Source organism: Vombatus ursinus, unplaced genomic scaffold, assembly GCF_900497805.2.
Source record: "Vombatus ursinus unplaced genomic scaffold, bare-nosed wombat genome assembly UNPS02014816.1, whole genome shotgun sequence".
NCBI lineage: Eukaryota > Metazoa > Chordata > Mammalia > Diprotodontia > Vombatidae > Vombatus > Vombatus ursinus.
In genome coordinates, this window is record NW_020954594.1 from 27,976,286 (window position 1) to 28,003,181 (window position 26,896).

General features: G+C 38.0%; 1 protein-coding gene across 1 annotated transcript in view; it reads left to right on the top strand.

The window, feature by feature from the left end:
* Window positions 1-462: 462 nt before the first annotated feature.
* ACTR3 (actin related protein 3) overlaps window positions 463-26,896 on the top strand; it is a 57,930-nt gene continuing 31,496 nt past the window's right edge. The window contains exon 1 of the mRNA XM_027835514.1: window positions 463-667. Within this exon, the coding sequence (XP_027691315.1) occupies window positions 624-667 (44 nt within the window). The 5' untranslated portion in view covers window positions 463-623. The remainder of the gene's footprint in view (window positions 668-26,896) is intronic.

Genomic DNA, 26,896 nt, shown 5'->3' on the forward strand with positions numbered 1-26,896 from the left:
CTCAACCTCCAGAGCTAATAATCGAGGAGGAGTAAGAGAAGGAGCCGGCTCTTCACGTTTGTGAGGACCTCTGCCGACTTCCCAGCTCCGCCTCCCCCGGAAAACCCGGCGTTGAATTAGCCAGGGCCAGCTCGGAGCGGAGCCAAGAACCTGGGTGGGGAAGCTGCCACCGCCTCCGCCGCGCGCGCATGCTCCTTGGCCTCCTCCTGCTGAGGGGCAGGAAGCTGTGGCAGCGTTCTCCGCGGGGCTGGGCCGGGCCTGGGCGTCAGCGCCGGCGGCCATCTTGGCTTCCCCGAGAAAGGAATTGAGGGGGGGAGAAGTTGTAGAGGGGGAGGGCCGGAGCGGGGCGGGGAGGCGGCCGCGGCGGGCTGGGCGGGGACTGCCGGCCTGACTGACTGGCTGGGTTGCGGAAGTGGAAGCCGCTGGCCGAGGCTGCTGCCCTCCCTCCCTGCCAGCCCGCCGTTGCCGCCGCTGCCTCAGCTTCCTCTCTGCCTCCCGGGAGCGCGAGGCCGGCCCGGCTGTGGATGGTTAGATAGCCCCCACCGCCAGCCCCCCGTCCTCCCCGCATCCAGCACGGACCCGACGGCGGCGGCGGCTGCAGCACGAGCAGGAGGAGGCGGAAGATGGCGGGACGGCTGCCGGCCTGTGTGGTGGACTGTGGCACCGGGTGAGCGGCGAGGACGGGCCCCCTCGGGGACCGAGCAGCGCCGACCGGGGTGCAGGGGGAGCCCCGGCCGAGGGAAAATGGCGGGGCGAGGGTGTGAGAGAGGCAACCACAGAGAGAGGGTGTGGGGGAAGAGATGAATGGCGTGGGGAGTGCCCCCGCCGCCGGTCCGGGTGTCGGGCACCGGCTCTGCTGGGCTCGGGAGGGGTGGGGTCTCGGGGAGGGGGACCCTCCCTCGGCTCCCTCCGACCTCGCCCTTTTCGGCCCAGGCCAAGTGCGGGGGGGAGATGGGGGAGCCGAGCACTCTTGTGGGTTCAGGGTCGGGGGTACAGTGGAAAGGTTCTGTGGAGACTCCCCCCGCCCCGCTCCCACCTCCTGAGTCCGCCCCTCCCCCACCCCTCCTGCCTCGGAGGACCTGGGGACCCCCTTGCTTCTCCCAGATTGGGGGAGGGTCTTCGCTCGGATCAAAAGCCCACACCCATTTCTCTGTGGCTCTCTCCCCCTCCCTCCCTCCTCTTCGGGAGAGCTGGAGAGAGGAGGGGTGGGGACCGGAGGAAGAGGACTAGACAGAGGGGAGGGGGGAAAAGGCGAGCCCACGTTGTGGGTTTTGCAAGGTTGCTCTGACAAGACTCATGCCCAGGGTGTGGGTTGGGGAAAGGGAGGAATGCGCTTCCTTCGTGGGAATTGAGAGCAGGCTTTAAAGAAAAAAACAAATCAAAACTCGCTTACTAAAGCTCTGGACATCTTCTTCCCCCACCCCACCCCCTACCTAGTCTGCTGTAGCAAATCCATTCCCTTTTACATATTTTGCAGGGGAACCAAGTAACATTTTAATTTAGAGTGAAAGATGTCATGTGTTACTTCTCTTGTCTGAAAGAAAAAAAGTCCCTCAATGAGCAAGCGCGCAGCAACTTCCTTAGTTTTGTCAAAGCCTCTTCCTGCTTTAAATCTTTTATATCCTTATAAGGTAGTTTTCGATTTCAAACCTGAACAAATCCACTAGATTTTTTTTTTTAAATTAAGCAAGTTTAGATACATGGTAGGGTGTGAGTTGCAGGTGTTAGGCATTTTTATGAACCAAAATAAAATACATCTGTGCCCCAGAAAAAGTAACAGAAAACATTATAAGTAATTGTAGTTGTAATATTTTTTTAAGAAGAGAAGCTGTCTAGGTGATTGTACACTGAATGTGGTAAACTTGGAAGAATTTCATTTTGGATCTTGTAGTTTACTAAAATTTGGAATAAAGAAAACCTGGCCAGTATTTGTGAGGATTTCTTTGTAATTTTTTTGGGTTATTTTATGCTGGTATATTGAAGCTGAAGTTCAGTGTCCTCATATGACCCCATTTTCCAAGGGACAGCCTTGACTTTAACCTGTGTGCCTAGCAGAAAAGGTCAGTTTGTTTTGAATTGCAAAAGCATTTAATTAACATTTAATTTTAAAGAAACTTTTCCATAGAGAGCTTATTTATGAACATTAGTAATTAGGATTTATGAATTATGAAATGCAAAATCAAGACTTCTATCTTCACTGGATCATAGAATTTGAGTCTTGACAGGAATCTCAGTGGCCATCTCATCCATTGCATAGATGAAAGGAATATCTATAATGTGTCCAACAAGTGGTCATTCTGTTTCTGCTTGAAAACTTTTGGAGGTGGGCGGGCAAGGGTGAGGCGAGATGATCCATCATTTCCAGATGAAGCCCATATAACTTGTGGACTTTTGGACACTTCTAACACCTTTGACCACAATGCTGTTTTATTTAAGTAATTTTTTTGGTGGGGGTGGATTGAGGTACAACTATTTTCATTGTTATTGGAACACCCAGTGTTGAAACTTATCTGCAACTCCTCTGAAACTTAGTTTTAGAGAGTTTCCCTGGAGTATTGAGAAGCTGATACAATAGAAGGAGCTATATGGTTCTGGAATTGGAGAACTTGGATTCAAATTCCATCAAAGAGCCATGATTCATGTTCTGGGTTTAAATTCCACCTATATGGTACTTTACTATCAGCTTGATTTCTAACAAGTCATTTAACCTCATAGAATTTGAGAGTTGGGACTTTAAACAACCGTGTAGTCCAAATCATACACAAAAGGAATCCCTACATGGTTTACAGGTAGTGGATACTATAAGCTCTTCTGTTAAATAGGGGGCTGGACAAAATGGCCTGTAAAGCACTAAGGGTCCCTTTCAGTCCTAGTTCTATGATCCTATGACCCGTCTACAGCCTCATAGGATATGTCAAATCCTGGACTTGAAATCTAGGTTTTCTCAATTCTAAGGCACATTTTCTAGCCCCTGTGCCAGATATTATTTATTTAAATATATTGCTTAAATGACAATGTGTCTATATATTATAACTGTTCAGTTAATATTGACAAGAGAAAATAGGTATTGTCCTAGTAGGACATAATGTGGATGTGAGTGGGACAAAAATAGCTCTAATATTTGCCTCAGGTGTCTGACATACCATTAGAGATTCATTTCTTGGGTCTTCTCCCCCTAGGAAGTGGAAAACCTTGTTATTTTCACATTTTAGTTTTTATCTGAGGACAAGACACTGCTGAAATGCAATACAAAATAAGCATTTTGAAGACACTTTTTAAAAGGAGTTGCCAAGGGCAATTTTTGCCTATTTTGTAATATTTTTGCTAGTTTTAGAGACTTTAAAAGATTAAATTTGTCTCATTTAATAGGAGTAAAACATAACTGAATCAAATCCATCTTTCCATTATGTTAGTTGGGCAAAGTTTGAATAAAAAAGAGGAAAGAGAGGACTTTAATATTTTTAGAGACTGAATATTTTTAGTAAAATTTAGCAAAGTTGCTAGTTCCAACAAAATACGGTGCCCTTTCTTTCCACTCCCCACTCTTACTTTTTTTTTTTTTTTTTGAGACTAGATTTCTCTCTTTCTTCTAGGTTGGCAGTGTAGGGGTTACTCATTGCCTTCAGTTTCTGACCTAGGTGGGCTCTGTTCTTCTTAGGCAGTCTGGAGGCCATCCACTTCTGGGAGTTCACCGTATTGGTCAGTCAACAACAAGCATTTATTAAGCACATATGTGGCAGGCACAGTGCTAAGTGAAGGGGATAGAAAGAAAGGCAGATATAGTTCCCCTTTTTTTTTTTAAGGAACTTACATTTTAATGTCGAGACAATATGTAAATAACTGTGTGTGTGTGTGTGTGTGTGTGTGTGTATATATATATATATATATATATAAATGCCTGACTTAGTATGGACCCCCCAGTCCATCAATTTTGGCCCTACTGGGGCTTAGAACTCCAGAACTCAAGGGAACCACTAGCCTCCCGCTCCCTAAATAGTAGAGATTACAGACATGCTAACAAGCCCAGCTCCTTGTTCTTAACAATTAAAAATTGGGAACTTTAAGCAGAAGTAGAAGACCTTCTACATTAAGAAATAAAAAAGCAGCCAGGACTCAAACCAGCCTAAAGTTTTATCCATTACAGTGATCATTTGTTAAACTACCTAGAAATAAGTTAGATAATTTATCTTTCATAATAGTAAAATGAAATTTCTGTACTTTTTCACTGTAGATTAAAATTAGAACATAAAAGTGTTCTCTATTCTGAGGCTAATTTTTTTCAATTATCCAAAGTTTAATTGGTAAGAATTAAATTCTTAGAACTGTAGAACATTGTAAAGTTTTTAATTATTTCCTATATATAGTCAAGATTCTTCAACATTTAAATAAAATAAAACTTCCTAATACTCTTGTTTTAGATATCATCGGTTTTAATTATGAAATTTTTCTTTTTCCTTTTATCATGTCATTTTAAAAATTGTGTTAGTAAAAATCTTTTTTTCATTGGGTTTAATACCAGAACTCTGTCGTCTTATTGGAATAGATGAAGTTCTTTTTGCTAAACAGTTAAACTTTCCAAATGTATTTAGCATGTGAGAATATGTACATTTCTGGGTAGGGTGAAGCATTAAAGAAAAATTCATAAAGGCTTTTTTTTTTCTCTCTTGGTTATATTGCCATAGTCTTGTTGCCTGTCCTGTGTGGCGGACCATTCATGAGGTATGGGGTGATGTTAACACAATTAGGGATTCTGAAAAAAGAAATGCATGTTTGTCTCACATAGTCATAAAACAGATTACTAGTAAACATTAGTAAATGTTTATTGAATGGTCATATGCTCTCCTTCCATCCCAGAGGACTGAAGCATTTGTAGTCTGTTTTGTTGTCATCATTAAATGTATTTATTAGTACTTACTTGCACCTGTGCAGTTCGTTGTAGCTGTTGCAACATTTAGGTTATAAATAAGTTTAGAGTTTTGTCCCCTGCTCTTTAGGAGCTTATATTCAATGGATTCAGGCACCCTTTCTAGTCCATTGTACTCTCTCTGTTCTTTCCTCCACCGTAGGTAGAAAGTTTTATTTTAGATTGTGTATATGTTTAGTAAATAAACATTACTGCTTTATTCAGGAACCCACTTAATGAACTTTTTTGCATGGAGTTCTGTGTGTTATTTTTAAAATTTTTGGTAGTGATAACCATTAGACTGCAGTTGCACCATTTTACCACTTATACTTTATCGAAATATAATTATTTTTAAGGAATTGATGCCATGGCTTTTTGGGACTGAATTTGATTGGAGTAATCTTTCCATGACATACTCTGAAATTGTACAATGTTTTGGGCCTTGATATTTTGGATATGTGAATCCTCAGAAAATCTATTACTGTGACCCACTACTTAGCTTTCTTTTTTGGGTTTTGTTAATGAAAGAATGGAGTTTTGGGAAAGAGTTTTAAATTGATAATAGATCCTCTTTAGAATTTAGTTGTGTAAGTAACTTGGTATTTGCAAATCATGCAAAAATGATGTGCTTGTACAGCTGGCAAAAATGGCATTAATTGTAAAGTTGAATTGAGTCTATGTTTTATGCTAAATACTGCTAATTGCTCTGAAGAGATAAAAAGCACCTAATAACACTCTTCCCATAAAATTATAATCCCAATGAGAAGACAAGACTTACACGTAATGCTGTGTGAGAAATTGCCTCCTGCTGAAATGTACTGTACAGATGAGTATTATGGGGATTAGAAAGGGTAGATGTAGGGGCAGCTAGGTGGTACAGTGGATAGAGCACTGACCCTGGAGTCAGGAAGACCTGAGTTCAAATTTGGCCTCAGACTAATAACACTTACTAGCTGTGTGACCCTGGGCAAGTCACTTAACCCCATTGCCTAGTTCAAAAAAAAAAAAAGGTAGATGTAGTAGGCTGGTGTAGTTAGGGAAGACTTACTGATAGAGGAGGGGTTTGGGTTGAACCTTGAAGATTTTGGGTACTTGTAAATTCAAGGGAAAATAGTGAAAAAAGGTAAGAAAGTAGGAAAGAGTCTACTCTCATTGAGAGGACCAACTCACGTGAAGAGTCTACATTGTTGGAGAGCTGTAAGGGATAAATTTGATAGTGAGGTTATTGAAGGCCCAGATTGCCAGGCTGAAGATTTGAGTTTGATCATGTGGGGTCTTCATAAGTACTTGAGAACAATTGGCATTATGAAAGTGGAGTTTAAGGAAGATTGATTAATATGGCAGAAGTGTGCAGGATAGATTGGATGGGATGGGAAGAAGGGTGGGTGAGTGGAGAGAGAGACTTAGATATTCACAGTATTTCAGAGAGATACTGCAGAAGAAAGACCTAGTTAATATGGTGGCAGAGGAAATAGATGAGGAATAAATCAGGGAAAAATTTTAAAGCTAAAAATAAACAGTGCATGGTGATGGATTGTGTATGATAAACAGGATTTTGTGATTTTTAGAACCTCTTTTTTTTTTTTTTAAAGAAATCAGGAAACTGAGGCTTAATCAAAATTTCCAAAACACCTACCAAAAGAAATACAAGGTCTAGAAATTTGGAAGATAAAAGAAATGTGCTTTCCCCATTGGATTTAGAGTATTAGTAGCTGATTGAATATAGAGAAACTAGGCATCATTTTTTTCCCCAGTATCTAGCAGACTAGAAATACAATAACAAGAATCTCTTTATAATAAAAACAATTTTGGGTTTTTTAAAAAATTTTTTGTTTTTTGCTTTTTTTTTTTTTTGGCGAGGCAATTAGAGTTAAGTGACTTGCGCAGGGTCACATAGCTAGTCAGTATGTGTCTGAGATTTGAACTCAGATTCTCCTGACTCCAGGGCCGGTGCTCTATCCACTGTGCCACCTAGCTGCCCCAATAAAAACAATTTTGGAAGTGTCTTGTGGAACCATTTTGAAAGAATTTTATTTTCATTTCTTTGAAAGTGCAGAAATGGCATTATTGATATAGACTATAGTCAAAAACATAGAGACAAGAATAAGTTCCTTAATAAAGTGATTAAATGTGAGGACCACTGAGATTCCTGGATTATTTGTTTTATTTTAAATTTAAATTGAGTTTAAATTTAGATCCAGGCAACATAATTCAATGGACCTTTGATCTCACATGTTTACTTCTCCAGCAATGTAGGTTGCAACTTACTCTGAATGATTTTTCTCTGTATCTTTCTTAAATACTCATTAGAGGATCTGCTCTACCCATCCTAAATTTCTCCATTGCTTTTTGGGTCACCTCAGATTTTCTTGAGAGATATATATATATATCTATCTGACCATACGCCCTATAACTCTAGCATCAAATATAAAAGCCTCTCAGCATTTACAGTTCATTTTAAACTGACCTCCTTTCTACCTTTCCATTCTTCTTATACTTTTCTCTCCTTCAGGCAGTCTGTAATCCAGCTACACTAGTCTACACGTATTCTTCAAACATGATACACCTATCTCTTGTCCTTGTGTCTTTGCACAGCTTGTTCCCCCTTGCCTGGAATTTCTTCCCTCCTTACATCCTCCTCTTGTCTTCCTTGGCTTCCTTCAAGTTCCAGCTCAAATCCCAACTTCTGCAGGAGGTCTTTCTGGGTACCTTCAGCTGCTGCTTTCTTCCCCTCTGAGATTTCTTACAATCTACTCTGTGTATATTTTGTTATGTACTCAGTTATTTACCTGTTGTTTCTCTTATTAGAATGTGAGTTGCTTAAGGGAAAGGACTGTTTTTGCCTTTGTATCCTCAGTGCTTTGCACAGTGCCTGGATGTGATTTATAAATGCTTTTTAATGGACTGATTTTCATGATGGAAAGTATGGTACAATTTCCCAAATGCATTTCAGGCTGCTTTTTTAAATCTTCTATTTTTAATCTTCTATTTAGTTATCCATTAGCCTATTCCTTGTCTTTCTACAGTGACTCTCCAAGATGTATGTACTGATAGATTGACTCATTGGATTGCCCACACAGCTGAATGTCTGGGCAGTGAGCAGCTCCTTCTCAGATTCCTTTGCTGGATCTTCATTCAGATTACTCTCTCTAACCATAAGTGTCCCACAGGGTTCTATCCTGGGCTCTTTTCCCTTCTCCCCCTATACTACTTAATTTGGTGATCTCATTAGCTCCCATGGATTAATTATCTCTATGTTGATGTTTCACAAATCTACCTATCCTTCCCTAACCAATCTTATAACTTCAACTGTATTTCAGACTTAAACTGGATGTCCAGGGACATCTTACATTTAACATGTCTAAAACAGAACTTACTATTTCCCCCTCTAAACCCATCCCTTTTCCAAGCTTCTCTGTTACTGTGGAGGGTATCACCATCTTCCCATTCCCCCAAGCTGGAAACTTAGGTTTCATCCTTGACTCTTCGCTGTCTCTTCCCTTCCCCCTGCACACCCCCCACCCCCATCAAGTCTGTTGCCAAGGCCTGTAAATTTTATCTTTTCAACATCTCTAAAATGCTTGCCCTTTTTTCCTCTGATAGTACTTCCACAGTGGTACAGGCCCTTATCATCTCACGCCTGGAGCATTCTACTAGCTTGTTGGTACATCTGCCTGCATTAAGTCTCTCCCTACTTCAGTCCATCCTCCATCCAGCTCCCAGTGATTTTTTAGTAAAGAGCAGGTCTATGTAAATGTGTCCTGAAAAAAAAGCCCCCCCCCCAAAAAACAACCCAAAACCCAATAACTCCTCTCTGTCATCTCCAGGATCAAATACAAAATGCTGTTTGTCAAAGCCCTTCATACCTTAGCCTGCTTTTACCTTTCTAGTTGTCTTATACCTATTCCCCACCATGTACTATTTTTTGATCCAGTGAAACTGGCTTCCTTGCTGTTCCAAGACCTCACATCTCTTGGCTCCAGGCATTTTCCCTGGTTGTCCCCAATGGCTGGAATGCTTTCCCCCCTCATCTCTGCTTACTGGCTTCCCTGAAGTCTCAACTAAAATCCCATCTTTTAACCCTTCTTATTTCTAGTGCTTTCCCTCTCTAAATTATTTCATATTTGTCCTTTATATAGCTTGTTTGTACATATTTATTTGCTTATTGTCACCCTCATTAGATTGTGAGTTCTTGAGGGCAAGGACTATCTTGTTCTTTTTGTATCCGGCTTAGCACAGTGACTGGAACATAGTGGACACTAAGAAATGTTTATTGACTGACCATTTGATTTTTCTTGAATGGGTTTTTAAAATTATCTCTTTTGAATGATAAGTTTAATGAGGTGCTACTTCAGTATACATTTGACCCAACCAAACCTTATAGTGGTGAGAGGGGAGAGAAGGTTCAGAATAGTGTGTGTGTGTGTGTGTGTGTGTGTGTGTGTATAACATTAAGCACTTATAATGGAATGACAAGACAATCACTTTCACTTTATCTGGAACATAGTGTATAAAGGGGAGTGATATGAAATAAGCTTTGAATAGATTAGAGCTAGTTTGTGAAGGGCTTTAAATGTCAAACAGGATTTCATGTTATCTTAGAGGCAAGGGGAGTCACTGAAGCTTCTTGAGGAGGAGAATGGCAAGATCACATGTTCTTTAGATAAAATATTTTGGCTTCTGTGTGGAGGATATATTGAAGAGAGTTGAGACTGGGAGCAAGGAGTTTATTTAGAAGGCTGTTGTGATAGAGCAGCTAGGAAGACTTGGACAAGGATGGTGGCAACAGGAACAGAGAAAGGGGAGCAGATGTATTGTGGAGGTGGGAGCTATAAGATTGGATGACTTAATGTGAATGTGCTGTGAGGGAGAGAGAAGACACACTTCTTTCATACTTTAAGATTTAATGCTTATTCTGCAATTTAATTCATTGAATATTTAATTGTCAGTTCTGCACAGACTATGGGAGAGAGATGAAAAACAATAGAGCCTCCATCCTCAAGAAGTTTGGGAGAACATGGCACATACTAGGCACTTAACAAATATTCCACAGCAAAGAGAGGGCATGAAGGTTTGGGGAAGGAAGGGTAACCTCCAGCTGGAGGGAGAAGAGTTAAAGAAAAGGAGCTTTGATTCCATATACCATGAAATTTGATATGACATAAAGTTTCTATTTCAGTAAAGTTAATGCTGTTAGACTTTTCCTGTCAATATAAGTAATAGAGTTTATTAATGCAATCACAGATACAGTAAATATGGGGAAAATGTTTTGTATTTTTCCTAAGAATGAATTTTATAATGCATCTGGCACAGTAAAAGGTGTTAAAATGCCATTTTACTACATATAAATTGTGAACCTTGGTTCAGCAAATTGTAGATGTAATAATAGCTGATAGAATTATAAGCTTTCAGATCTGGAAGGAACCTTAGACATCATTTCCAGTCTTGTTTCACAGATGAAACAAGGCATGGAAATAAGATGCTTTTTAGTGTATTTTCAAGATAGCTTTGGTTTAATAATGATTTGGTTTTTTTTTTAAGGCATTTATGCCTCTTTCGATAAACTTTTAACTTTATAGCAGTTGAAATTTTTGCCTGGGTAGTTGATGCTATTTACATTTAGAAGAAGGAAGTTTGGTTGAAGCTTAGCAGGATATGTTTGAGATTCTGTATTATGTATCTGTTGTAATACAGAAGCATACTGTATGGTGCAAGTGAAAGATGAATGTTGAACTCCCAGAAGACTTGGTAATAAGAAATGCAACATTTTGTGGATTCCAGGACAGATATTTTAAACATGATATTCAAACAAATATACTATTTATCTCAAGGATTTAAATCTCATCATTTTCTAATATCCTGGAATTTTTTTACCATATACATCTGTTACTGAGTAGTGTTAAATAAGAGCAATTTTCAAAATATTGTATGAAAATTTCAAGGTAATCTAAAGTTGGAATGACTTTTATTTGTAGTTACTTTAGGTATTCCTAACAGCAGTTAAAATTGTAGGCCAAGTGTGTAATGAGTGACTACCCAGGTTGAATAATTATTTTTAAAAATCTCATTATCTTTAGACCTAGATTTAGTACAAATATAGAACATATAGGGAGCCTACTCACCACTAGGTTAATTTTTATTAATTTTAATCTCCTGAGTTAAGTTAGGATAGTTTTGCCAGCTTGAACATTGAGAAGTTATTTTACAACTAAATATTAGTTAAATTGGCCACTTCTAGTTGTTAATACTGCAGTAATAACTAATATAGTATAATAAGAAAATTGACACCTTTAATTTTGATCTGAATTTTTTTGTCATTCATCTCTCACATGGACATCCTCAAACAGAAAAAGATTATAAAGACAAAATGACATTGATTAGTACTTAAGTTCTTCAAGGATACCAGTTTTGTCAGTGTGATTTCTTAACACTCATTGCAGCTCCTTTATTAATTGCTATATGGTATTGCTTTGGACAAAAAAAATGAATCTGTTGGGTGAAATTGGTAATGAGTATTCAAAATAGAGAACAGTAGGATGATTTCTGTTTCAGGATCCTGGAGTACTATGGGGTTGTGGTGGGGAGACAAGTTATCAACTAATATGCCTCATTTCTCTATTAGGGGCTTCTTCCTACTCTTCCCACATTTTTTTTTTTTTTATGACTCTTCCATAGGCTTTGAGTTTTCTTAAGGATGTTGCAATGACTATAGTATCAATAACCTATCAGAGATATGAGAAACTTAATCATGCTTAATTGTGGAATTTGGGGTGACTAGTTTAAAAAAAATTTGATGTGATTATTACCAGGTCTTCTGGGAGTGTGTTCATTTTTCTTTGCATCGTAACAATATGCTTCTTTATTACAACAGATATATAATACAGAATTTAAAATATATCATGCTGGACTTCATCCAAGATTCCCAAGTAACTTTTTAGAATGCAAATTCCTTATAATGAACTTTGGATGGTTCTGTAGGGGGTTAGGTTTTATTAACACATAGATTCTTTGTTGGATACTTTTATTTTTAGGTCTACTAGATAGGAGGTAAGAAGTCAGAAGTGAAAAGGAAGAGAAGAACATTGTTTTCCTTTTCCGAGAGAATTTGCCATTGTGATTTAAGGTTAGAGAGAAAACTTAGTGGACCTTAGGTTGAAGTTGAAATTAGAGGTCTTGGGTTTAAATCCAAATTCTGCCACTTAATGCTTGTATGACTTTGGGAAGGTCACTTAACCTTTCTAAGACTGAGTTTGCTCATGATGGTTGAATCAAGTGGCCTCTAAGGTCCATTCTAGTTCTGAATCTGTGATTCTGTGATTCGTTGGAAATGTTCATACTTTTCATTGTTACCTTTCAAAGGTGATGTGACCACATATTCATAGGTTTTGGATATAGGTGATAGAATTGAACATCTTTTCTTTTTAGTCTGATTGTACTAAAAATTGGATTTATAGGCAAATACCAGAGATTTCTGGGTCATATGACCAAACAACATAGAAGATCAGACAATTTCTTGGATCCTCAGGACCTTTGAAACTAGGTATTATACCTAAGAGATAAAGTAATTTCAACAGCATAGAACACCAAGAATACTAATGAGGTACAGGAAATTACTACCTTCAGAATACGAACAAATAGTTTGTATTGCCTTTTGCTGAGTGTCCGGGGGTGGGGGGTGGGGAGGAAGCAGCAACTTCGTGATGGTATAGAGAAGTTTTGGGCTCAAATGAGGGAGGAAAGAAAATGTAGGAGACAGGAACAATTCAGAGGAGCTGTGTGTGTTGAGGGTAAGGTGTTCCTAAATTTTCTTCTATAATCAATAAGCATTTATTAAGCACCTGCTATGTACTAGATGCTTCTAAGCACTGAGGATGCAAGAACAACATTTAAACATTGTTTGACCTTAAGAAGCTTTACATTCTAAGAGAGGAGACAACATGTATAGGTATATGTAAGATTCAGCCGTAGTGGATAGAAACATTCCTGTGAGGAAGCTCTATAGTGGATAGAGCACTGGACTTAAAATTAGAAAACCTTAAGAATCCTGCCTCAGTTACTTACTGGCTGTTGGGCCTTGATACTCTCTGGGCTTCAAGACTCAGTTTCCTCATCTGTAAAAGGGGAATAAGACCATCTGCCTTATAGAGTCATTATGAGGAACAAATAATATATGTAAAGTACTTTGTAAACCTTAAAGCACTATGTAAATGTTATTTCATTATTATTGTGTAACCTTAGTGGAGATGATACAAGCAGTTGTGGTGGAGAGAGTCTCATTGTGGAGGGGAGAAACAACAAAAAAGACTGCGAAAAGGATGCTTCTTGAGCTTAGTCTTAAAGAAACTAAGGGATTCTAAGGGAGGGAGAGTATGGTGCGAGGATAACCAGTGCAAAAGCACAAGGTAGTGTGAAGATCAGCAAGTAGACTAGTAGAACTGCATTGTAGATTATGTGGAAGGGAGTAATATGAAAGACTGGAAAGTTAGGAACCAGCCTGTGAGGAACTTTAAATGCCAAACAGGAGTCTGTATTTGATCCTAAAGGTAGTAGGGAGCCACTGGAGTTTGAGGGATGGGACATTGCCAACCTGTGCTTTGAGAAAATTTGCTTTGGTGGTACTGTGGAGGATGGACTATCATGGGAGACACATCAGGCAGGGAGACCGGTTAGGAGGCTAATGCAGTATTCCAGAGCCTGAACTAAAGTGATGGCTATATTAATGAATGAATGAATGAATAAAAAAAGAGTTTATTAAGCTCTTAATCTCTTCAAAGCACTGTACTACTAAGTGTTATGGGTACACATAGAAAAGTAAGAGTCTTTATTTTCAAGAGTTCACGTTCTTACCAGCTTCAAGTCAGATGGAAAGGTCCCATGATCCTTAGTGTACGCTTAGTTCAGAGGGATGGTAATGCCTCTTTAATGTCATTTCTACTGATGAAGTCATATCATTTTCTGATGTTCAATCATTTGACAGGACCATGTACTTTATTTGCATGAGCTTCTTTTCTGAGTCTTCAGTAGCTGTTGGATCAGTACCTGTAGGAACCTTTGCCAGGCTATGTCTCCAGAGAGGTTACTTCCCAGGATGATGGACTGAGGGCGTTGGGGTTGGAAGCATTGCTATTCCCAAGTCTCTTGAGTTCCTTGTTCAGGGTCCATCATTGTCTGAACTGAGATGGTAGTCAAGTTGGTGGTGGTAGATTGACTTGCCTGGCACATAGTGCTCCCTCCTTCCTCAACCCCCACTTTTACCCTCATGGGAGCCTTTCCCTGTGAGTGGCAGTTGGGAGTTGGTGGCTCACCCCTTCTCCACAGAAATTGCTATCTAGGATGATGGCTATGAGATATTAGCAATAGTGTTTAAGAGCTAGCCACTTCCTGGGCTCTTGTGTTTAACAGCCTATTGATGGCAGTTGGTCAGCAGTTGTTGCTGATTGGAAAGTGGAGAGACTAAGACAGGGGTGGGGAACCTGGGGCCTTGAGGCCACATGTGACTCTCTAGGTCCTCAAGTGCAGCCCTTTGACTGAATCCAAACTTCATAGAACAAATCCCCTTAATAAAAGGATTTGTTCTGAAAACTTGGACTCAGTCAAAAGGCCGCATCGACGGATCTAGAAGGCCACATGTGGCTTTGAGGCCCCAGGTTCCCCACCCCTGGACTAAGATGTTCCTGAGAGATGTGGAGAGAAAATTCACAAAATTTGTCAGCTGATTGGCCATATGGGGTAATGGAGGCAATCTGCTGGAGAAGCTGAGAAGGAAATGGTGTTAAAGGTACAAGTAGGGAGATTGGCCTTGGCAATATGAATCATCTCTTCAGAGATTGAACTAAAGGAGGAGATATTAGGGACTGGTATCAAGAGAATGTGAGAGGAGAAGGGAGAAGAGGAAACTTCAGGTCTCAGTTTTTTCAGGGAGATAAGGTCCTTAGCTGAGAAGGTTAGAGAGAGGGAGTACAATAGGAAGTTTGAAGAGAAGAGAGGTTTAGAAAAGCCACAGCAATAAGTGGGATATCTTACTAAAATACCACCAGAGGTTCCTCTGAGGTTAATAAGCACTATTGTATATGTATGTTTGTGTGTGTATGTATACATACAAGTATTCGCCTGGGAAGGTTGTGGGACTAATAGCTGTTTGGGCATTATAATTAGTTAATTGAAATTGTTTTCCTAGTCACCTGAGACCAGCTGCATGGGAAGGGGTGCATTTCAGAAGGTAAGATAGGCTGAAGGCGGTAGAGGTATAACATTGAAAGTTTTTAGAGCAGTGTAGGGCATTGGATAGGCAGTGTTTCTGGGTATTGAGAGATAGCTTTTAGTCAGAAAGCCTTGAGTTCAGTTCCTACCTCTTGGACACCTTTTGGCTTTGTGATAGAACTAGTCACTTAACCTCTCAGTGTAATAGGTAACTAAGATTGAAGTTGGAGATAGTTCTGCATTAGCAGATGAAATTACTGGTCTCGTTTAAAAAAAATAAAAAAGACGTTAATTGGGGAAGGGGATCTTAGGGTATAGGAGGTTGCCAAGGACAAATTGAGTATTTCAAAATTTAACTTTTGTTCGGGAAATTTCATGCCCCTTTGTTTTTAGGCAGGCATTATATCTATTTAAAAATTTCCCTGACCAATATAATTTCACAGTTACATGTTTAACACATGATGATTAATTTTACACTAAAATGAGATTCTTTTCTGTGAGGAAGGACTTTTTTTTTGTTTTTAGGCAATTGGAGTTAAGTGACTTGCCCAGGGTCACACAGCTAGTAAGTGTCAAGTGTTGGTCTGAGGCCAGATTTGAACTTAGGTCCTCCTGACTTCAGGGCCTGTGCTGTATCCACTGTGCCACCTAGCTGCCCAAGGAGGGACTTTCAACTAGTTCTAGGAATTGAACCCATTCTAGCCCCTGTACACAGTTGGAGTCTTAGTGTATTACTCCAGCTTGAACATCGAAGAGAAATGTTAAATATTTTATTCATGTAGGTTGCTGATAAGGTAGGTCAGTGCCCCTTTGTATAACTCTCCCTTGCAAAACAGTCATCAAATCAGCTAGGAGGTGTAGTGGATAAAATATTGAACTTGGAGTCAGGAAATACTGGGCAAGTCAGCCTCTCTCAACTTCAGTTTCCTCATTTGTAAAATAGGGATAATAACCTCCCAAAGTTGTGAGGATAAAATGATATATTTGTCAAGTGCTTTGTAAACCTTGAAGTGCTATATAAATGCTAGCTATCATCAGTAATTATTTTCACATTAATTATTCCACCTAGCCTTTAGGAAGCTTGATTGAGGATTCTTGCTTTGATGTCTCTTTTAACTCTCAAATTTTGGCAGGAGGAGGGGGAAGAGAGATGGACGCCATCTATAAGGTTAAAAAATGTTTAGCCCAGCATCTTAAATCTCAGCATCACCATTGCTGCTATTCTTAAGATTCTTGAAGAAAGTCAAAGGAGGGCATATAAAGTCTGAGTAGGCATCTGGGAGATTTGGCTCTTGAGTTCCTCAGCACCTGCATAAAAGAGTTATCCTATTCTTTCCACCTGCTAGTGTAAGGCTTAAACATTTTTTCATTGTTCTGTTCCTTTAGTTAGATTGATTATAACTTCCCTAGATATGAACAGAGTTTTTGGAGGGACAAACATTTTCTGAATTGTGGGGGAGGGCAGGAGGAGCAAACGGGGTTAAGTGACTTGCCTAGGGTCACACAGTAAGTATCATGTGTCTGAGGCTGGATTTGAACTCAGGTCCTCCTGACTACAGGGCTCTATCCACTTTGCCACTGAACTTCTAAGAGTTGGCTTCTCCAGGTAGATCTTAATCTAGAGGTAAAGAGATTCTTGAGGGAAAAATTTTTTTGCTGTTTTTCAGGATTATCTGTCTCCCTCAACCTTCGGAGGTCCAATTTACTGTGTTTGCTTTTAGTATCAAGCTGGCCTCCTTTCTCTAATCTTTGTTCCCTATATGTTCACCTTCATTTTGTGTCTCTATTTTGTTTTATCATATTTTACTTGCAAATTAAATACCCAGTTTTCCAATCTCTTGAATTCTAGTCCTGAATCTCCAAACTGCTTTTTGCTTGGCTTCACATACACCTTTGATACTTAGTTGTGTGACTTTGGGCAAGTCATTTTTAATTGCTGAGCCTCAGATTCCTCATTTGTAAAGTTGGGATAACAAAACCCCTATAAAACCTATCTCACAGAGTTATTATATGGCGAATATGATAGAAACTCTAAAAAGATTGTAAACTTTAAGGTGCTCTACAGATGTGACAGTTATCATAATAATTTCCTCATGAATGTCTCATCAGTAACTCAAATTCGGGATTTAAATCTGGAAAAAGGATCTTGGAGATTTATTTCAAGTCCAGAACCTTCATTTTGCAGATGAGGAAAATAAGGCCTAGAGAAGTTAAGTGACTTGTTCTATCCTTCACATTTGCCTATTTCTGTTCCTAGTCATCTAGGTTCATTATCTAGAACTTCTTGACAAGCAATTGCTAAAAATCTTGTAATTTCTGCATATACATTATCTTTCACATCTCTTCTTTTTTTTCCCCCCTCACTCACCTAGAGACTACTCTAGTTCAGGCCACTCAACTGGACTATGTTATAATAACCTCCTAATTGGTCTAATCTTTCCTTTTCCTAATCCCTCAATAGCTGCCAAAATCTTTCTAAGGCATAGATCTGATCACAGTTACTCTTCTCAAAAATCTTCTGTAGTTTTCTATTGCCTCTGGGAAAAAATAGAAACTATTTAGGCTGGCATTAAAAAAAAATCAGCTTTTATTGATGCCTTCTCCCTCTCAAAGAACCATCCCATTTAATAAAGAAGGAAGACAAAAGAAGGAAAGCAGTTCAACAAAACATAGCTAAGATATCAGAAAAATCTAATATCTCTAGTGTTCCTCACCCATGTTTATCTTCTTATGCATTGAAGCAAGGGACAAAAGGGGATACTTTCTCATACCTCTTTGGGTCAAGCTTTGTTGCTATTTTTGACATTGTAGATGTTTTCCTGGTTCTTCCTCACTACTTTTCTATCAATTCATGTAGATCTTCCTGTTCTCTATATTTATCAATTTCATTGTTTTATAGCACAGTACAGTAATTCCATCACATTAATGTACCACAACTGTTCTAGCCATTTGCCTTTCAGTAAGCTTCTACTTTGTTTCTGGTTCTTTGCAACTAAAAAAAAAGTGTGGCTAGGTGTATCTATAATACTTTTCATTTTATCATTAGCTTCCTTGAGGTATATGCCTAGTTGTGGAATATTTGGGTCACAGGGTATGGACATTTTAGTCACTTTTGCCATAGTTCAGCACTTAAGATTCTTCAAAATGTACCTCCAACATTTTAACCTTAAGTCACAGTACTCTCCTTCAAGCACTATTTAATCCCAAGCAAGCTCTTTCTTAAACTTAGCATGTCATTCTTTCTGTCTCATTTCATTAGCACAAACCATTCTTTTTTTTTTTTTTTGTGAGGCAATTCGGGTTAAGTGACTTGCCCAGGGTCACACAGCTAGTACGTGTCAGGTGTTTGGTCTGAGGCCGGATTTGAACTCAGGTCCTCCTGAATCCAGGGCCAGTGCTCTATCCACTGCGCCACCTAGCTGCACCTATTTTTATTTTTATTTTTGTTTTGTTTTGTTTTTTTGGCTTGGCAATGGGGTTAAGTGACTTGCCTAAGGTCACACAGCTAGTAGGTGTAAAAAACTTTTTAGTTATAATTTTCACTGCTCTGAACTGTATCTCCCATGTGTAACATTGTTACTTTCGAACTAATTCTTCCCTTATAATGCTGTTGGATCTGAAGTCATGTTTTCTCAGAACCAATTAATGGCATTAGGTGGGGTATTCAAGTAACTTTTACTTACATTAGGACTAAGTAAACTTTGGTAGACTGGCTCTTGGAGCCTAATAACTATTTTTTGTATTGTTTCTATAGGAAAACATGTTTTGACTATTACTATGGGAGGATAATTGAAAACCTGTACAAATAAGTCATAAAATTTACCTTTTAGGGCAAGTATAATTAGTATTAAAATGTTCAGTATTTTGATTTTTTTTTCTGTACTTCATAAAAAGTAATCTTGGAATGGTTGACATTTTTACTTCCAGGAGCTTAGGCTGTAGTTGGGGAGAAGATTTTATATATACACACAGATATATATACACATAGATATATGTAGATATAAAACAATTTAAGGTTTGCAAAATGTTTTCTATATCATTTTATTTGATCCTCACAACCAAGTCTTTTGAGATAGGTGGTATATTCCCATTTTACAGATGAGGAAAATGATGCTGAGAGGATTAAGTGACTTGTCCAGAGACACAAAGCTATTTAAAGTGTCAGAGGCACAGGAGTTTAAACTCAGGTTTTCCTAACTGCAAGTATGGATTCTAGTACATATAACAAACAATAAATGGTAGTTATTAATAGGTAATTGTGTGATATATTGAGGTATTGGGAATTTCAGAGAATGAAAATATAGGTGAGACCTGGAGTAGATAGAGTTCACGTAATAGAATTAGATCAGAGTCATGAGAGATTGATACATTGTGACAGAAAGGAAAACTTTTCAGGCATATCATTACTATGAAGAATGGGGGAAGAGATAATAGTGATATATACAGCTTCTCAAAGTTTGCGGTGCTCTTAAGATACAAAATTACCTCATTTACATATACAAGGATACTTCTTTGGAGCTTCATGACAACCCTTTGACTATCAGTAATATGTGACCTGTTGTGACGCTGAGGAGATTAATCTGAATGGAGGGGTGGGTCTCTGTTCAAAATAATGAGAAGTTAGAGAAGATGTCATCTGCTTTGGTAGAGTTTTTCACTGGGAGCTCCTTAAAATACCATTAAAATAATTTTTAGAAGTAGTAGAGGAACGACAGGACAAAAATATTTAAAGATCAATATGTTAGTAGAGTATGCCTGGTGGATAGCTGAGGGAAAGAGATTAAAGTCAGGGAGGTAAGATTGTTACAGTTTTTTAGGTGCGAGGTGATAAACACTTGAAAAGATTGGTGATCATGAAAGTAGACTATAGGATTTAGAACTGGAAAAGACCTTAGAGATCATTCAGTACCACTTCATTTTACTGTACAGATGAGGAAATTGAGATTCAAATTAAAAAAAAGCATTTGACCAAAGTCACTTAACTAGCTGGGTTTTGAATTTAGGTCCTCTGACTGTAGAGCCAGGGGAACTGTATCTACAACATTCTTTTGGTTTACCAGTCTTGTAACCTGGACATAAAAAGGATATTAAGGTTAGCCTGCCATGACTTGGCTACTAAACCATACTGGCTCTTTGTGACATTGCTTCCTTTTCCAGACCTTTTTTTAATTATCTCTTTAGTAATGCATTCTAGAATTTTGCTAGGAATTGAAGTTAAATTCACTGACTTAGAGTTTTCAATCTTCATTTTCACTCTTTTTCCATTTTGGAAAATCAGGACGATTTCCTTTTTTCATTTCTGTAGTACTTCTCCCATTCTATACAGTCTTTCAAATACTACTGACTTAAGTCAGCAATCAGATTTGCTGATTCCTTCGGAATCCTAGAATAATCTTTTGGGTTAGTTAACTTGAATTAGTAAAGAGCAAGTAGGTGTTCTCTTACTCTCTCTCTTTTTTTGGGTAGTTGGGGTTAAGTGACTTTTCCAGGGTCACACAGCTAGTAAGTGTCAAGTGTTTGGTCTGAGGCTGGATTTGAACTCAGGTCCTCCTGACTTCAGGGCCAGTGCTCTATCCACTGCACCACCTACCTAGTTGCCCCAAATAGGTGTTCTCTTATCATCTCCTTGCCCATCTTAGGTATCAACTGCTTATTAGTTATTTCTTGTTCTGCCTTTTCCAAGACAAAAGTTGTTCTCCTTGGCAGAAAAAATAGAAGCAAGGTAAAGGTTGAGTTGTTTTCTCCCTGGTGGTAGTGTTATTGTCCAGGTCACGCTAAGCAGCAATGCTATCCCTTCTTTGAACTTCCTCTTTTCCCCAGGTCAGTTAAAAACAAAAACAAAAAACCATACTTTGTCATTTGCCAGACTCGGTTCCAAAACTTCAGGAGCCGGTGTTGTTTCTTTAAAATTAAAGTTCATTGGTGAATTCCCTTAAAACAACTTAAGATGCCCCCCTTCAATGAAACTTCATAATTCTTTATATTAGAAATAAGCTTCCCCACCCTTTACTTACAACCTTCTTGAATATTGTTTTTCTTTTTTAAAATTCTTTTTTATTGATTATTTTGGTTTTCCCTTTAAACTATTAATAGCACTTTATTTGCACTTCTTTAATGTGTTTATTGTTATAGTTATTTATATGCTACATTTATTACTGTAAACAGTGCTATCATTATCTCCATTTTACAGAGGAAGAAACTGAGGCAAAGAAAGATTAAGTGACTTGCCCAGGTCACTCAGCTACTAAGGATCTAACTCTGGTCTTCCTGACTCCAAGTTCAGTGGTGTATGTGATGTACCATCTAGTTGTCTACTCTAAATTCTGTGAGGGCAAGAATCCTATTTTATTTAAGTTTTGTATTTTCCCTCAGCTCCTAGCAAGGCATTGTGCACTCAATAGATAATAAATATTGCTGAATGAAATTCACTTTTTGAGGACTGGGAACTCTGTCTTAGGTATTTAATTAATGCTGATTGAATGGACATATATGTTGCAGACTATTTGCATTTCTACTGTATGAATACTAATTTTATATGATTCCTTTAATCTAACCTAATAATTTTCCATTATCAAGTGAACAATTGATTCACATTTGTTTTGGAAAATCTGAGTTTTAAAATATTTATTTTTTATTAAAAGCATATTTTTATAATATTATTTTAAATTGCTCTTTTTTGCCTGTATGTAGGTAGGGCCTAAAGTGTTTAAAAATAGGCACACCCATTTTCAAATGGAACTTAACATTACTTGAATGTTTTTGTTGTTGTTTTAAATATTATGAACAGTGTTGTATTTTTTCCAACAAAATGTATACTCTGTATTTTATTTTATATATAAATATAATTTGTCATTCATGTTAAATAAGTTTTTATTGATGTCTTCTGTTTCTTATGCTGTCATACTTACCCCAAGTATCTTTCCCTCTCCCAGAAAGCCATCCCATATAACAAATAGTATTTTTTAAAGAGGAAAAAAAAAATAAGTACAACTGATGGGTAGATTAGAAATAATCCAAGAAATGTGCAATACGTAAAACTTGTGGGGGTTTTTAACCCATGAAGGGGTGGGCATCCTCTCATTTCTTCATTTAAGTACTGCTTACTCAGTATAATTTTGTTACATTCACTTTTGTATTTTTGGTGTATAGTTTTTTCCATTTACATTGTTGTGTTTTATTTTCTTAAGTGCTTATTTCACTCTGTATCATATCATGTAGATCTTCTCATGTTTCTCTGTACAGTATTCATCACACACACAATTTCTTACAACACAGTAATATTCCATTACATTCATATACTACAGTTTGTTTGGCCATTATCCAGTAGACAGATATCTACTTTATTTCTAAATCTTTGCTATCACAAAAAAAAAAAAAATGCTGCTATAAATATTTTGGTGTATAAGGTCTTTCTTATTATATTCAAAGGATATAGACATTTTAGTCACTTTATTTGTATTGTCACTGTTTTGACTGTCTAAATCATTTCATTAAAGCAATGATTCAAATCAGTTCGAGCCAACAGAAGAACTTGCTTTTCCGTTAGTCAATAGCAGAAATAGAGTCAGAGGACCTGAGTTCAAATGCCAAATCTGTAGCTACCTGTGAGACTGGGCAAGTGACTTAACCTGTGAGCCTTAGCTTCTTCAGACAAAAATGGTGGAGTTGGACTAGATGACTAGCCATGCCAGGTCTCTTCTCTTCAAAACATATGATTTTATGAAAGTCTAAGGTTGCTGGAAAGGGTTTCTAAATCTGAGAATGATAGAATGATCTTCCTTTCTTTTCTTTTTTTTTTTTTTTTGCTTTTTGGTGGGGTTACGTGACTTGCCCAGGGTCACCCAGCTAATAAGTGTCAAATGTTTGAGACCAGATTTGAACTCAGGTTCTCCTGACTCCAAGGCCAGAGCTCTATCCACTACACCCCTTAGCTGCCCTAAATGATCTTATTTTCTGCTGTTAGTGGAGTCTTTCTTTTTTCTGTAGAAGTGAAATGTATTTTGAAATTTGCTGATTTCTGTGTGTGAATTTTTACTTTTCTGTTTGAAAAGCTATTCTTTTAAGCTTTTAAAAATCATTTAATATGGCATAGCAAGTTTTTTTTTTCCTTCAGTTTTAAGGATATGAATATAGTTTGGAATTGTGTCTTATGTGACATTTTTTTTCTTTTTATATCCTAAGCAGCTTTTAAAATGTGATAAACCAGGTTTTGCCTGCCCACATATTCATAAAAAATTCACAAAAACTTTCTAATTGTATCTATATTATAAGCCTGTATTCTTGGTGGCAGCATGGTACGAAGAGTGTTAGGCTTGAAGATATGCAGAACCAAGTTCTTATCCTTTCTCTAGCACACTAGAAAGTGAATGTGCAAATCACATCTTTGAACCCCTTTCCTCATCTGTAAAATGAGAGTAGTAATAATTATATTAGCTATTTCATAGTATTTTTAGGAATATCAAATGGGATAAATCTTATGTAGTGTTTTACAGACTTCACAATGCTATATAATGTGGTTTTGCTGGGGTATATAAAATGGGTTGCTGTCACAAATACTGTTATGTTTGAGTTTGATTTTTAAAATGTTTTTAAATTTTTTTTGAAGGCAATTAGGGTTAAGTGACTTGCCCAGGGTGATGTATCTAGTAAGTGTCAAGTGTTTGGTTTGAGGCCGGATTTGAACTTAGGTCCTCCTGACTTCAGGACTGGTGCTCTATCCACTGTGCCACCTAGCTGCCTCTTAACAGGTTTTTTTTTTTTTTTTTTTTTTTTTTGGTGAGGCCGTTGGGGTTAAGTGACTTGCCCAGAGTCACACAGCTAGTAAGTGTCAAGTGTCAGAAGCCAGATTTGACCTCAGGTCCTCCTGACTCCAAGGCTGGAGCACTATCCACTGTGCCATCTAGCTGCCCCCTGTAATGTTTGAGTTTGGCATTGAAGGTAACATAATTCTTGTCAATGTATTTAAAGGACATTGGCTTAGAGCAAATTTAGAAAAGTTTTTTTGTTGCCACATTAAAAGTAATTTGAAGCTGAGATGAACAAAGAAAGCAAGATTCCAGAATAGGGAAAGGTTATTTTCAAGTTTGATAGATTATACTATGATAGAGAAGAATCTCACATTTATGTAATGCTTTCTTTACAGTCATTTAGTTTGCAAATTAATACTTCACTTTTATCCCCAAATGAAGTGATACTTAGTGTTGTGATTTGTTCAGTTACATAGATAGGAAGTCTTACCTTGAGCTCACATCTTCTGACTCCATGTATAGTGCACTAGTTGTTATATTACATTTTAGGAAATAAAATACATGAGTGTGTTTCTGATAGAAGTAGAAGTAGCAATGATCTACAACTATTTTTTTACCCTGTGTATTCTTGTTATATGACTTCCCATAAATCAGCCAAATAATATCTGCCTGGTAGATTAGAGACTTTTACCTAGCCTTTTAATATCGTGTAGGTAGTAATACAGCACTTCAGTCTGCATTTGTTATCCGTCGTACTCCTTGAACAACTAATCCACCTACTCTCTAAGTTATACGTCTCAGTGACATCTTTGTTCCACTTCTTGTGCATAAATCAGTAATACGCTTGCAGCTTACTTACACATACTGTTTGTCTCTTCATTCCATTTTGGATCACCTAAATTTTTGATTCTTTGGAGAAAGAGGCATTTCATGATTTGCAGTCATATAACATAACTAGGAGAACACTTACGCTGACTATAGCTATCTTGCTCTTGGGTGCAGTTTGGGGTCATTGAAAGTGCAATATAGTTTCTCAGATGCATTCCAGTTCACTTTCCTTTTCAGTTCTGGCCTCAGTCTTGTAATAGATAGCAGCAGATAATGCTTTCAATGAATTTAAGTCTTTTGATAGTCTGGCACTGAATAGGTACACACACTCACTAATGCCCTTTGTATGGTATGATATAAATGAGCTTAAAGTTAGGGGTTTTATCGTATCCACAGCTTAGTGTATTACTGTGTTCCTCACTACAGATTACCAGTGTGTTTGCTGTGTACGCACCATTGATAAAATGGGAGAATGATTGAAGATTCAACCTTATCTCCCTAGTCTTCAATAAATTCAGCCTCCTTTTCTCTTTCTGGAATTTGCATTGTCTCTAAATATACCTTGCTCATTCCAAGCCTTTCTTCTGCTGCTTTCCCTGACCAGACAGTGGTGTGCCCAAGAGAAATGTAGTCAGTGAGCTCTCCTCTTTTCCTTATTCCTATCTAAAATCTATCTATTTTTCAGGTCTTTACTCATCCATGAGTCCTTTTCCAGTTACTCTGGTCAGGAGTTCTCTGAACTCCAATTTTACTTATTAGCTATGTAACTCATTTTGTCACTTAAATCATATGCTACCCTTTGCTTAAGACTTTTATGACATTGGACAGCATCTTATTCTAGACAGCTATGTTGTATCACAAGTATATTTTTTCCTTGTTTTTCTAGCAATTAAATAGGAAATATGGCATGCATATCTGCAACTAGATTGTAAGTACTTGGGAAATCAAGAACTGTATTTTTGTATTTCTTTGGTGTCCCTTCATTTAGAAAATTATGTTTAAATATTTGAGTCAGTGAACAAAAGAAGATTTGACTTTCATTCATGGATTTAAAAAAGTCTAAGGCTTATTGATCACAGAAATAACCGCCATCTTCCCGTAGGAAAGAATAGCTTAGCACATATTTTGATTATGAAACTATTTGAGAGGAACTTTTTAATGGCAAAAAGAAAAGTCGAATATGAACTCATAATCTTCCACTCAGTATCTATGTCCTTCTTCTTTATCTATGTATGTACGAGTGGATGGTTCCACTTTTATTTCCTAGTTACCTCGGTCCCAAACTTTAATAGCCGTCTTTGACTCTTCGCTTTACTTTCCTCACTCATATCGATTCTGTTGCTAATAACTCTTGTCAATTCTAGTTCCTTATTATTCTCCTTTACATCCCCACTGTAACCACTTTTCAGGCCTTTATTGTCTTTTACTTGGACTGTTGTAATACTTTTCTAATTGATCTCCCTGTCCTCAGAGTCTTCCCTTAGACTGTAGAGTGACTTAGAAGCACTATAAATTCATACTTCCTTTTTTCCTCATCTAAATTCAAGATGTAACCTATACTAATGCTTGGCCTTCCCACCAGTGATTTAATGTACATGTATAAGGTTCATTTTTCTGCATGTGCTTTTTGCTGTCTTTCTTTGTACACAGATTTTTTAAAAAAAGTTTCCTACAGCTATTATTTAGAGAAAATATGATGGCTTTTGTCCAAAAAAAATTGTAAGGTTTTTTTTGGGGGGGGGTGGTCATGAACCCTCTGCAACATACCAGTAAGTGGTCATCTAGCTTTTGTTTGAAGACTCCAAGTGAGAGGGGAACCTGCTGCTTCTAGTGGCAGCCCTTTCTACTTTTAGAACATACTATTTGTAGGAAGTTTTTCCTTACGTCAAGCTCAAATCTGTTCTTGTCATTTTCTGCCCATTACTCCTAATCCTGTCTCTGGATCCAAACCGAACAAGTCTAATTTCTCTTCTTCACGATTGCTATTAAGGTATTTGTAGACAGATAACTGTTTTCTACCCAAATCTTCTCTTCCTTCAAGTATATGATCTTCATTTAAATCAGTGGATTCTCATGTGGCTTGAATTTAAGGCCCCTCATTTTCTGGGTTGCTGTCATTTAGATATTCTCAGACTTAATAATAGCTTTCCTAAAATGTGATTTCCAGAACTGAACATAACATTCTAATTGGGATCTGACAGGGCAAAGTTCAATAGGA